At 39.7% G+C, this 14728-nt stretch overlaps 1 protein-coding gene across 2 annotated transcripts; it reads right to left on the bottom strand.

Annotated features, from left to right (window-relative positions):
- Positions 1-924: 924 nt before the first annotated feature.
- On the bottom strand, positions 925-4493 carry LOC148034554 (pentatricopeptide repeat-containing protein At5g27110-like). 2 transcript variants are annotated; one of them, XR_015691091.1, is made up of 2 exons: positions 1670-4493; positions 925-1570 (listed from the first exon to the last, which is right to left on the bottom strand). XR_015691091.1 is itself a non-coding variant. In XM_087679495.1 (2 exons), exons 1-2 carry the CDS (start codon positions 4442-4444, stop codon positions 2357-2359), a joined length of 1920 nt encoding a protein of 639 aa, XP_087535621.1. In that variant the 5' UTR covers positions 4445-4493; the 3' UTR covers positions 926-2356. The 2 variants fall into 2 exon arrangements, 1 of the variants encoding a protein (XP_087535621.1); XM_087679495.1 differs by having other exon boundaries at positions 926-2991; positions 3160-4493.
- Between the last annotated feature and the right edge of the window lie 10235 nt (positions 4494-14728).

Here is a 14728-nt window from a genome sequence, read left to right as displayed (position 1 = left end):
TGAGCTCCACCTCATCTTGCATTAAATGATATGTACACACACACACACACATACTCTCTCTCTCTCTCTCTCAAAGTCAAAATGCAAGGCAACTAACAAGACCTTATCCACGTGCCCACTCTATCAAACTCATTGTTAAAAAGCAAATAACATCGCTATGTGAGATGTTGTTGGTAGGTACTTGAGAAAGAGCAACATGACAACAAACAAGACACCATATATCCATTCACACCACTCTTCCTAGACTAGCTTGGCCTAGTTACAGTAGCTCCTTCTTGAAGCTCTCCTCTAATAGAGCCCATTGCTCATTAGACAACAACCACTTCTTCCTCATCCCCCTCCCTCCTTCCTCATCACTCATCTACAAGTTGGTCTTGCATCTCTCTCCTAATTTCTCTTGCAACTCACCATCACCCTCTCCCTCTTCAGCATCCCTACTCCTGCCCCACTGCCTCACATGGAATCCAATAGCTATAGCATCAAAAGATCTGCATCTTCTCTTATCTCCTTGTCCTCGTGCTTCTTATCATATTTTAATGGTGATATGTGGGAACACTTAGGGCCACTAAAGACTTTAATCCCTCTAGGAGAATTTTTCCCCTCGACCTTGCATACATACCTATTGACTTTAGGACATTAGACTTTGCACTCCTATCAATATAACATAAGTTATTAATCCTTTTGTGCACAATTTTCAACAACAGTCAATTCTATAGGTAAGAGCCCTTACAATCTACTTTGTATTGTGTTGCACATAGCACAGGTTGGTTTTGCGCATATTTTCCTCTATACAAGCAACTTTTGCTTCAAGTATAGTCAATGGCCATAGCTAGCAACAATTATATATTTCATAAGCTAGTTGTTGATGACAAGTATGAAACCAACCATCTACTATGAGCTTATATGATACATCATGCAAAAAGGCTCTGGAACGTTGTTTATGGCATTGAAAAACGCCTCACTGGTGTTCCCAAAACAGAATACACTCATTTACCCCCCCATCTAAAGTGTCTAGACTACATAAAATGACACACAATCACAATGTCAAATCTCCTAATGTCCTCATCTAACTCAGACTAAGGATCAAATGTCTGCTAATAAGGGCTCCAATGCAAAAGGTCAACACTCTGAAGGATAGTGACAACTATTGAGCCTGAAGAAATATCTATGCCATCCAGGCAGCCAAGTGAATTAGTGATGCATCCTCTTGTAATTGTAGCTTCAAGTCCAAACTTTAAATCCAAAACTTGAAATCATTTTTGAAGGTGATACACTCACGGCGGGAACAGTGCCAACTGCTGAACCAAAAGAGATCTTAGTTCCATCTCATCAGCAAAGTGAATTAGTGGTGCATCCTCTTGTAATTGTAACATCAAGTCCCTAGTCTAGGTTCAAAACTCAATCAATTTTGAAGTTCATACAATTTGGATTATGATAAATTTAACCATTGATGATGCCAAATCATTGGTATAAATGACCTGTAGTTTGCTTACAGAGCCAGAAGTCCACCCTTTGCATTGTAATTAGGAAAATCAATTATAATGAGACAAAGCAGCTCTTTGAATCTCCCCTGTAAATTATGAAATCCAAACAATGGTTAAAATTAGAGAAGTTGATATGAATATCTCTATGACAGGGCAGAAGCCTAAGTTCCAGAACAGGTAGCTACCAGATGGAAACTTGCTCATCAACTCTAGTAAAGTCCAGCATATGCTACCAAAATTCTGGACTGGCTCAGAAACCAAGATCAGTCACCACAAGAAACTTGCCCAGGTTCCTTGCAATTCCTTACCATCATCCTACTTACTGAGATACAGCTGAGCTTGCAACAGTTTTAATTTGGCTTTGCCCCTGTCATATTCTGAAAGTACATGAAATCCCAGGCAAATCTTATGTTAATGCAAATACTTGGAGCATCTTAGAAGAATAGCAAATGGCATGTTGGTTAGTGCTATGTTTGGAAGACTCTATGAACAATTGAAGAGAGTGTCACATCGGGAAAAGAAACCCTCGAAGAAGAGACCTAGTAAGAAAAGAGAATGTACATTCAAAAAAGATCGTGGTTTGTAGGGCCAATAAGAAGACAGAGTGCATTGTGAGAGGGGGGATAGCAATAGAAATGGTTCTATAGGCTCATCTTAAAAAGAGGATAAGAGGAATATAGAAAGGAAGAAGCTAATGACTTTAAGAGGTAGTTCAATTACGGCAGCTATCATTTGTCTCATGGGACTGGACATAAATCAAGAATGGAAATTTTGATATGTTCGACATTTCCAGGGTATCTTGCTTTGTTAAGGTCACTATGAGAACAATGCATCACGTCATGCCACCATACCACTTATTAACTTAACCAGAATCAGGTTTCATCGTATACACGGTCATATGCAGACACAATTGTTGCAATGGTGATCTGGTTTGGCTTCAGTCCTTCCTTCTGCATTTGGTCAAACAATTGCAAAGCAGGTTTACTTCGTCCATGCTGAGCAAAAGATGAGATCACTGACGTCCATGCATACACATCTCTTTCAGGCATTCTATCAAAAACCCATTGTGCATCCTCCAAATTGCAACATTTACCATAAACATTAATGAGTGCAGTTGTCACAAGTAGATCTGACTCAAAATCATTACCTAAAATTAGCTTATGAACAAACCTAGCTTCTTTAAGGGCACCCCCATTTGCACAAGCTGTGAGCACAGAGACAAAAGTTATATAATCCCATTTAGCCATTCTTTTAAAGAGCTCAAGCACATCTTTTAGACTTCCACATCTCCCATACATGCTTATAAGAGCATTTTGCACTGAAACATCTAATTCAAGTCCACTTTTCCCAATCCAAGTATGAATTTTCTTGCCTTGAGATAGGAAAACCTGGTTGATGCATGCATCAAGCATGGTAATGAATGTGAACTTGTTAGGTTTAACATTCTCCTTCTGCATTTGACAATATAGCTGCATACCAACTTCACTTTGTCCATTAAAACAGTAGCCTGCAATCATGGCATTCCATGTTACAACATTGTCTTTCCACATTTTGTTAAACAAGGCTTTTGCAACCCTCAATTTCCCAGACTTTCCATACATGCTAATTAGTGCATTGTTAATGTAAACACTTGACTCCAGTACACCACTCACAATGCGAGCATGCATTCGCTTACCTTCAGCAACAGTTGAGGGGTCTGTACAGGCGAGTAAAATGCTTGCATATGTAGCTTCATCTGGAAGTACCTGTTCCTGGTACATTTGGCAGAACAATTGTAAAGCAAGTTCATGTTGATCGTGCTTAACACATTTTGAGATCATGGCATTCCACAAGGCAACATCCTCCTTTTCTGAACTTTTGAACAAAGCAAAAGCTTCTGGAAGCTTCCTGCATTCACCATACATGTTGATAAGAGCTGTAACCACAAAAAAGTTCAACTCAAAGCCAGCTCCCACAACCTGGGCATGTATAAGTCTCCCTTTATACAGCACCCTTGCATTTGCACATGCATCAAAAATAGGGACATAGGTGACCTTGCTTGGTGCTATACCTTCCTGCTGCATGCGATCTAGAAGCACAAAGGTAGCACTGCATTCACCATGTTGGCAATAACCTGTAATGAGTGCATTCCAAGACACAACATCTCGCTCCCTTATTTTGTCAAAAGCCGCCCAAGTCTCTTCAACACTGCCACATTTACCATACATATTAACAAGTGCTGTGCCCATTATGACATCCGAATCAAAGTCACAGCTCCGTATGCAGGCGTGGATCCTGGCACCTTCAGTACTGCTGGTTTGACAAGCACATGCAGAAAGGACAGTGGCAAACACGAATCTATTCGGCAGCACTCCTTCCAGCTGCATCTGCTTAAAATGCATGAGAGAATCTTCAGTATTCCCATGCTTTATGCATGCCTTCATCATGAAATTCCAGAAATACGCATCCCGATGGAGAATGGCAATGAAACAAGCGTTTGCAGCTTCAAGCACTCCGCAGCTGCCATACATGTATACAAGCAGGCTCCCGAAGAAAGGATCTTGGGCAAGCCCATCTCTGATGAGGTGATCATGGATGAGTTCGCCCTGTTCGAGGTCTGTTGAATTAGCACAGCTGCGCAGAGATGCTGCAATGGTGTGTCTGGTGACAGGCTGGGGCACCAGGGGAGCCGATATTCTGAGATCCACAGATAGGCTAGTGCAAAATCCCTTTTTTCCTGCAAATATGCCAGCGCAAAAGCCCCTTTTGCCTCCAGTGAAGAAGACCTTTGTCTGTACAAATTGTGGAAAGACTCTCTGATGATGGACGTAGGCAATGTGTGTCGATTTATTGCAGGTGAGCTTGCGACCTTGTGCAAGCTCGCAAGCACGAATGGCTATAGCGAGAACCCTGAGCCGCCGAACCCCTGCAGGTGAAGCCCTCATCACCCGACCACCAAAGGTGAGTTCGCCATCCCGCATCACCTTTCAACGTTAGCCATGGCGAGGTGAGTATTCACTGTCAAGTATATCGATGAAATTTGAGAAAACACCTTGGAATTTTGGAAGAGAAGGTTTTTCAATTTACAGGCCAAAAATTTGTATTAGTATTAAAATGAGAAAATAATAGTCTAGATACAAAAATTATGGCATCGGCCGCTTTAGGATTTGTGCCATCCTAGCCAACCATTTTACCACAACCATTTTACCAAGAGCTTTTATTCTCTTTTTATTAGGTCGTGAGGACGCTCTTTGATTAAGTATGGGGATATGTTGAGGGTTGATATGACTGTGTTTTTTGTTATTTTTTGTTAGATTTTTAAGTGATTTTCGTATGATTTGAATGATAATTGATTGTTTTGGAAGTGTTTGAGAGATTTTTAGATAAGGTTGAATAGGTTGAGAAGGTCATGATGTTTTCCAATGGAGATATGATGTATTGAAAGGTTCTGTTGAGTGCTTGATAGGTTCTAATTGGTTCTATTTAGCTTTTGTTTTGTTCTGATTTCTTCCTAGAGGTTGAAATGATAATTAATGAAATTTAAAAGTGTTTGGAAGATTATTGAATGATTCTTGATGGTTTTAATTGAGCTAAATGCTTTCTGATGAGCTTCTATATGGTATTCTAGACCTTTTGTTGAGCTTCCGTAGAGCCTTTGTCTCTATTCTATTTTTGTTATGTATACCTCTGTAAGTGTTCTATGGGATAAATGTGTAGCTTGGAAAAGTTTTTTGTATTGGGAGGAGATGAATACAAGTTCAAAATAGCTCAAAGAAGCAGAAGAAGTAGCTGCTAAAGACTCAAGTAAAGACTGAAGTAACAATGACACTATTGAGCTCTCAAAGGACACTGTAATGGCTTTGGTGAGAAAGAGCACATATGTGAGTGAGAGAGAGCTGATTTTCCATACTAAAAACAATGCATCTATGAGTATGAGATTATGAGAGAGACTATGAATACTATGAAGACATTGAATATGAATACTAGGTGATTATTTGCATTCAAATTTAATCTTTCTTTTGTATCATTGTGGTTTTTTGGATGGTTTCTATCAAGAATATGAATAATATATTGAAGATATGTTGTGATAGATTTGTGGGAGAATTGCTATATGATGCTACATGAAGATTTGAGAAGATTCGTGTTGTTTTTCTTTTTGTGGTTGATTAAACTATGAAAAATATGCTTGTTGATTATACAAAATAGATTTTATTGCAGTAGTTCCCCCATTTTTCTTAGTATTCCTCTTGGAACTCCATGTTTTTGGTGCACAGAGCTGGGGAAAACTGCCATCAATAAGCACCAACTGAGGTGAAAAATGGAAGAAGTGGCACTATTGAAGAGGAAGAAAAGCCATAGAAGCTTGGAGAATCCGTACAATTGTTGAAGAATTCAATATCTTCATTGCCAAAGCCACTTTCTATAAGAAGTGCATTCCTTAATTGTGAAAGCATGTCACTATCTTGATGCAAGCTCTATGTGACAGAATGATTCTAGTTTCTTCTAAAGCTACAGAAAGTTGTATTACTATAGCCAATTATTTTCCACAAAATTGAAAAGCATAGTAGAAAAAGAGAGAATGACTATCCATGGGAGATATTGCCTTCATTGAAGAATTTTCAGATATCATCACAGGTGGGAAATTGTGAAGAAGCTTCAGGAGTCATGGTCAATTGAAGTTTACAAGAATAAGAAGAAAAAGAGTTGAAATTTGTTTGTGGATGCTCAACAGCAAGATACATGGGATACTTGGTACACTGACAATGTCCAATTGGCAACCCATTGGAAGCTAGTAGACAGAGTGTTCCTCACAACCTATGCTATTGAAACCCTCCAAAGTTGGTATTATCAAGACAACGACACTAAACCTGAATTCAAAGACGTTGAAAAGAAGGATATAGAAGAAAATATTGTCAAGAGAGTCCTCCAAAGATTGAAGCCCTTCTGATTCTGTTCTATTGAGTACATACAAACTAGGTGGAGCTAACTCCCTGATGAATGACGTGATTAAGAGACAAGTACTAGAACGAGTCCACACGTGCATGAGAAGAGACAAGGTAAAAATCAAAGTCGAGAACAAGCTAGCAACAAAAGCCTCATTTGATGCCCTTATGGCACTCTTTATAGAAATCCCTATAGCGACTCAAGGTCCCCTTTCTAGTGAGATTTGTCCTAGAAATATTGATAACAAGCCAACGAATGTAGTCACATTGCCAATCTTTAAGGGAGAGAGTACAATGGAGACCCTAATCTATATGTAGCTAAGTTCATAGTAGCATGTATAGCAAACAATGCCACAACCTCCAAGCATTGGTTGGCGATATTCTAGGCCACTTTCAAAGGCGCAGAGTTTCAATGGCATGAGAGACAAGTAACAAGAACTTTTGGCACATGGGAAGACTTGAAGTTAGCTTTCCTCACTAAATTCAGGTGTGAAGGTTTTGAAGAGTGGATGTGAGAGGAGTTTATGAACTTAAGTCAGTCCTCTAGTAAACAGGTGGAAGCTTATGTCTCTAGAATGGAATAAATATTAAAGAGATGGACCAACCATAACTTGGATGAAGGTATGTAGACGAGAGTTTTTCTTAGAGGTCTACAACCAGAAGTTCAAGAGTTTGTGGAATTGAGAAGACCAGTCAACCTACAAAAGGTGCAGTTGAAGGTGTAAGACTGTATGATGAAGTTGAAGTAAGGTTGTCAATGACCTCGGGAGAAAGAGAAGTCTTATCTCCTCCCATGCCAAAAATGGTATACCTAGCAAATACAGTCCCAAGGACTGTTTCCTATCCCTACCCTCAGATACACACAGTGTTGTAGTACAGTGCACCAAATCCATAGTGGCCCAAGATAACAGCACCTCAAATGATGGTTCAACCACAACAATAGCGGCCTAAAACAGTTCCCTCAATGGCAACTCAACAACAATAGTGGAACCCTACCAACTGGAACTAACAACCACAAGCCTCAATAGGAGCTCTGAATCAGAATCAAAATAGAGGACCCTTTGGATCAACCTAACTAGTCTATGTAGTGATTACGGAAGCTTCCCAAAACTCTACATCGAGTATTTTAGGAGGAGTCCAATTCACAAGCATCAAGAAAGAGCTTATGGATGTGATTACAGAATAGGTGTAGATGATGAAGGTGAATATCACCAACATATCCAATCCTGCAGGGCTCCAAGAGGAATACCAAGAAAAATGGGGAAACTACTGCAACAAATCTATCTTATATCATCAACAAGTATGTTTTTTATAGTTTAATCAAAGCTTTCAGCTCTTGGGCTTCCTTCAACAACCTATCCCTCTCGTCAGTCACAGTAACTACTTTAGATTTGGTATATGCCAAGTGAGCTTGTAAAGTAGACATCTTTGCTTTTTGGCATCAGTGACCTTAATCTGTTGCTCCATTTGTGTACAGAGGTCAAAAAAGTTTTCTTTAGCAAAGGCTAACTTAGTATTAGCCTTGTTCAACATCTCCTTGGATTCCTAAACCTCCTCATAAAAAGAATAATAGAGTTGTTGAATACAAGCGATAACAGAGAGTTCAATAGAGGTTTGAATGTCTTTGCATAGAAATGGAATTGCATCTCCTGTCACCAAGCGTTGCACACAAGGAATTGAAATATCTAGAGTACGATCTCTATGTGCTCTGAAAAGATTGGGCATTATAAGGAAAGCAGGTAGCATATTGCAAGATTGGGCAGGAAGGAACTGAAAAACTAGAAACATGTATTGATTTAGCCACTCGCTTAAGACATTTCCTCTAAATGACCAAATGAGGAGGATTAGTATCCTCAATGAGGACATCATGATCTTCAGTAGAAGGAGGAATCACTGGAGAATCAAGTGGTGGTGAGGGAATTTCCTTCGTAGGGGTAGCATATGTGAAGAAAACATAAAGGTAGGAACCAAATGTGAGATTAGTCACATTACCCCTCATGACTTTGATCTATTTTAGCAATGAGATATAAACTCCAATCAATAGTGATGGCCTTTCCCTCCCTGCGGCTTCTTCCACCATTCTCCTCCTCCTTCATTTTCCCCTCTCCCCATCATCTCCCCCTTCTCTCCCCTCCTACTTCCTTCCCTCTCTCTCCTTCTTTCCTCCTCTCCCACCTTCTTCTCTTTCTCTTCCTCCTCTTCTCCCTCCTCCCCACCTCCTCCCTTCACCCTTTCCTCACTACTTTCACCTTCTCCTCCTCCCTCTCCTGCTCGGGGCATCAGCACCTCCCTCCTACCCGTGGCACCAGCACCTTGCTTCTCCCTGTCCGACCCATGGCACCAACACCTCCCTCCTTGCTTCTACTTGTGGCGCTAGCACTTCCCTCCCTCCCGCACCACCCAATACCCCTCTCCCCGCCTGTGCCACTACCTTCCACCTCTCTCACTTCGCCTTCAGTGCCATCCCCATCCCTCCTCCTTCCCATCATCTTTATTGCCACCCCCCCAATTCCTACCTTCCACCACCCGCCCAACCCCACCCGCCACCTACCCCACCTTTCCCCCCTTTCCCGCCCGCCCCATGGCCCACCACCCCACCATCCACCTTGTAGCGCACCCACCCCTACCCCCACCCCCCTCCTAGTACCCTATCCACCTCCCCCCAACACCCCCCCCCCCCCCACCCAAACCCCTTATTCTACCCCTATACCAATTTCCACCCTCCCATCAAATCCCTTTCTCCCTCAAACCCCTATGTTCCCTCTAGTGACCCACCTAAATTCCACCCCCTTCAATGTAAAAAAATTTGTCTTTCCCCCCATCTTCAAAACCCAATATGTAATATTTTTTTTGCCTTCCCCCCCCGCACACCAACATTTTCCCCCACTTCTTCATGCACAAGACATTTGTGTGATTGTTTAAGTGGTTGTTCATGTGTGCAGACACATGTGTGGTCTTGTCTGTGCAATTGTGGGATTGTTGCCACTCGTCACACGTAGTCAACACACAGTCAACCTCACGTACATACATTCTCGTAAATTTAAATTGTAAAAATACTAAAAATATTAAAAAATAAATAAAATATATAAAAAGTTAAATTAAATGAGAAAAATAGCAAGAAAAACCCTTTTTTTTTAATTGATCGTGTATATCAGCTAAAAAATATACATAAAAATAGAAATTTCATAAAAATCCAAAAACTCCATTAAAATTTTATAAAAAGTCAAGAAATAGTCAAAAATATATCTAATATTTTAGAAAAAATGGTGCACAAATCGGATGCCGTATGCGTACGTAGCAAGCACCGGAAGGTCCCCAAGAACAAATAACTCTACTTTAAGCTTAAAATCCGAGAGAATAGACTTGCACGACATGAAGCAAAAAGACCAATTGGGTACAATCTCCCCCCATGCCTTGTGTGAGTGCTCCACAAAGCATGTATTTAATATTTTATTCATCTTCAAGCTCAAAAATAGCCCAATTTTACAATTAGCATGCTTAAGGTTTTGTGTTTGCTTTTGTCCAAATAAAGAATAAAGCAGTTGGGTGTCCCAAGAGTCGGGTTGTGCCCAAATACAATGACCAATAATGAATATTTAAACCGTATGCCTATGTGCATACAAAATAATAAATATATGTCAAGTGCTTCAATAAATAAGCGCGTCAAAATAAATATTGTGCCTAAGACGCACGCCCATCAAAAATGATAATTTCTTCTAAATAACTTGAATACACGCTATCGCCCAATGCTACCACCGCTTGCTCTACACGTCAATTGAAGCATTCACAATTGTTAGAAAATAATAAAATTAAATTGACAAAAGTGAGTACCTAGTAGTCATCAGCTACAAAATAAATAAATAGATTGGAACTCTATTCTAACCTTAATTTAATACGAGTGTGCACTCTAAACTCATAAATGTCTATTAATTTAAATATGTATTTTGCGGAATCACCCACTTGCACATTAAATTAACGTGACGCCCGAAAAGGATAGGCATCCCCATTAACTTTTTACACAAGGAATCCACCTTGTGTACGAGCCCTGGCAAATAAATATAGTTTTACGGAATCCACCACAAAACCTCACGGAATCCACCATGGAATATGCCTCCTGGCATCAAAAAATCCAAAAAAAAATCATGACAAATTTTTAGCATTTATCTTATTGATTGAATAGCATATATATAACCTAACACATCTAAACACATCCAAATAAATATTGAATAAAAAATCTCAAAAAATTCAAAATAAATTGAACAAAATACACATGATATTGTGATATTTTTCCTTATGTTGTAAAATTTTCAACTAGTTGGAGTATATTTTGGATTTAATCATGGTCATGATCCTTTTGCGTCATATCAGTTGATTTTTTTGTGTGCACATTCAAATACACTTGCATTTACACCCCCTCTAAGTACCATGTTTCTTTTTCTTATTTTCTTTTTTGTTGCACCAAACATCACAACTAATTGCTAAAAGGAACCAATTAACCACATTTTTTATGCGCATCTATGCTACACACACATATAATTTAATAAAAATGAACCAGTCGTTCATGCAATACATTCTAAATACACATTTTTTATTTATAATAAAATAAATATGTTGTCACAAATACACGTGCTAACAATAAAGCACTTCACATATATTAAATTTCTAAAAATAAACTTCCTTCTTGCACTTATGCCAGATGAGTTGGGACGCACTGATGCACTATCAACTGTGCATGCTAGCATACTCCTTCTAGACCATCCCTCTTGTCAATTTCTAAACTGGGTGTGAGATACAGGCTCCAATCATTCTTCTTGAGTGATGTGAGTTGTGAGGCGAGTGACTGTCTACCTCCTTGGATACTGTTGCATCATCATGGTCCCTACCATGATATAAGCATATTGTGGTGAACCTTGGTACCTCCTGTGGATGACTTCGACTCCCTCGTGCGTGTTGATGAGATGATCTCATCGGCCAATTGAATGGGCCAAGTGTTTCTAACCCTACCTTTTGTGTTTATTTATGTGTATGTCTTGTATCCATGTGTGTCTCACTTATATACATTCATGAACACCCTACTAATTGATCCTTAAACGATATCTTATTTTCTTTATGCCATGTTAAGGTCCATTCCTCCCCCAAACGGCTTATTCTAACCCGTTCCCATGGTCTTTTCTTGCCCTTCTGGTTGTTTCATCATTTGGCTTACCGTCCATGTGAATGCACCCTATATTCATCACTACAATTCTGGTCTGCCCCTACAACCTTGTTTATCCCTTTGAAATGGCAACTTTTCCTTTTTACGACCCTCGGTTCTGAGCAACGATTCACCAGTTCTTAATTTTTGAAGAATTTTACATGACTAGAATGTGTTTCCATGTAAATGCGCATTTTTTCTTGTCGAAACTGCAGTTTGATGTAATAGCCCTGATCTTCCTTTTCCTTAGACACTTGTCCTTTTTACAACCCATCTCTTCGATGCACAGGTTGGCCGTTATTTATTTTTGTGCGATAGTCCTGTTTGGATAGCCTCAAACTATTAGTCCCCCTAAAAAATTTTAATTTTTCCTCCTTTTCCTTTCAACCTATTGATTTTTTGTTATTAATTTTTAATTGTGTTTCCTTACGTATTCTTGTCTCTTTTTCCATGTGAATGCGCATTTCTTTCACCGGAATTACATTCTGACCTGATAGCCCTATTGATCACCATTCCTCAAACATTTTTCCTTTTTAATTGCCCTTTGTTCCGCTTGACAGATTGTTTAGAATTAATTTTTGTTCAGATTTTCGGGTGTGTTTTTATTGTTTTTTCCATGCGAGCCATCCCATTTGTCATCGAAACCATGTTTTCACTTGATTGCATGATCTAGCTAATCCACCTAAATATTTTTTATTGTTGTTGCATTCCATTCTGACTTTTTGATTTTTTAAATTAATTTTTAATTACATTTTCAGGTTTTCTTTTTCTTTTTTTTCATGTGAACATGTCTAATTGATGTCGAAATTATGTTTTGACATGATAGGCCTATGTGGCACCGTCACCCAAACATTTTTCCTTTTATTTTCATACTTCATTTTGGTAAATTTATTTTAGATTTTCCATGTATTTTCATCCACGTTTTTGTCATTTTTCCATGTAAATGTTGATTTTTGCTATGTATTGTGTGTTGGGGTGTCCATCGTGTCGTGTCTACTCCGCAGTTGTTTTTTAACTCATGTTCGATCTTGTCTCGCAAAATTTTTTAATCCCTGCCCCATGTTGGTGTGCAAGACGGGGGTCATGCTTATTTTTTATTAAAAAATCAATTAAATTATATATATATATATATATAAAACCTTTTTTTCCCCTCCCAATCCCCGCCTACCCCCTACCTCCTTCTCTTTCTTCCCTCCCTCTTTCTCTCTCCCCTACCCCTACCCCCATCCTCTCCTCTTCCTCTTTCTCTCTCTTATCCTTTCCCTCCATGTGGCTTCTTCCACCATCCTCCTCCTCCATTTTCCCCTCTCCCCACCATCCCCTCATGCTTCATTCCCTCTCTCTCCTTCCTCCTTTCCTCCTCTCCCTCCTCCCTCTCCTTCTCTTCCTCCTCCTCCCCCTCCTCCTCACCTCCTCCCTTTGCTCTTTCCTCACCATTTCCACCTTCTTTTCCTCCCTCTCTTGCTTACAACAGCACCAGCACCTCCCTCCTCCCTCTTGCCACCAGCAACGCTAGCACCTCCATTTTGCTCGTGATGCTAACACTTCCCTCCTAGCCATGCCGCTCAGTACCCCTTTCCTTACCTGGGCCATTTCCTTCCACCTCTCTCCCTTCTCCTGCAGCACCACCCCCTATCCCTCCTCCTTCCCGTCGTCTTCATCGCCACCCCCCAGCTCTTCCACCTGTCAAACCCCACCTGCCACCTACCCCACCTTTCTCCCCTTCCCCACCCACTGCCTACCCCACCTTTCCCCCTTCACTGCCTGTCCCATTGCCCACCACCCCACCACCCACCCCCCGTCTTGATACCTTGTCCACCCCCCCTCCCCCCCAAAACCTTTTCCCCCCCTCCCCTACCCAAACCCCTTGTCCTACCTCTATACCAGTGTTTACCCTCCCCCCAAATCAATTACCCCCCAAACCCCTTTACTCCCCTTGCCCGACCCACCTAAATTCCACCCCCCTTCAACGTAAAAAAATTTGCCCTTCTTGCACCTTTAAAACCCCACATATTTTTTTAAAAAATTCCTTCCTTCCCCCACACCAAGATTTCCCCCCACCTGTTAGCGTGCGAGGCATTCATGTGATCGTTTAAGTGGTTGTTCACGAGCATAGATGTGTGTGTGCTCTTGTCCGTGCAATGGTGGGATTGTTGTTGGTCACACGCAGTCAAACCCCGAGTCCACGCATTCTCGTAATTTTAAATTACAAAAATATACTAAAAATTCAAAATTTGAAAAAATACCTAAAATTTTGAAAAAATCCAGTAAATTTTCATGATTAATTTTTAGAATTACTTGTTGATTGAATAAGATATATATATTTAAATAAAAATCCAATACATCTAAACACATCTAAATAAAATTAAGTTAACAAATCTTGAAAAAACCAAAATAAATTAAAAAATACAATGGTGTTGTGGTATTTTCCCTTATTCTGTAAAATTTTCAACTATAGCTAGAGTGTATTTTGGATTCAATAGTAGTCATGATCATTTCGCGTCATATCAGTTGCTTTTTTTGTATGCACATTCAAAAACACTTGCATTCACAGCCCTCTAGGTACTCTATTTATTTTTTAAATTTTCTTTTTTGTTGCATCAAACATCACAACTATTTGCTAAAAGGAACTAATTTACCACATTTTCCATGCGCATCCGTGCTGCACACATATATATTTTTATTAAAATGAACCAACCGTTCACATAGCATGTGCTTCGTGTACTAAACACACATTTTTTATTTGTAACAAAATGAACCCACCGTCACAAATGTACGTGCTAACAAGAAAGCACTCCACACACATTAAATTTCTAAACATGAATTTGCATTTAGAGACCTTCAGTTGAGAACGATGTCTGGAAAACATTAAAGCACAGTGAAACTCAATAATTTTTAATTAATAGATAAAATAAACTACTATTTTCTTGTTAAGGTTTATCACTTAATAAAACTCACCCATTGTTAATTAATTATTAAAATTGACATTCAATTAAATTTTTCCTTCCCCTCACATTGCACAATTCCCCTTCTAAATGAAGTGCTATGTGGGGTGGGTGACATGGCTATTAGTCTTAGTCCTTGTTGACCATCTTAGTTAGGTGTGGTCTGGTTATCACTGTATTGTG

Source organism: Lygodium microphyllum, chromosome 6 (assembly GCF_053477565.2).
Source record: "Lygodium microphyllum isolate KBCC chromosome 6, Lygodium_microphyllum_v1.1.10, whole genome shotgun sequence".
NCBI lineage: Eukaryota > Viridiplantae > Streptophyta > Polypodiopsida > Schizaeales > Lygodiaceae > Lygodium > Lygodium microphyllum.
The sequence above is the reverse complement of the archived record's forward strand: the minus strand, read 5'-3'. Positions and strand labels throughout refer to the sequence as shown.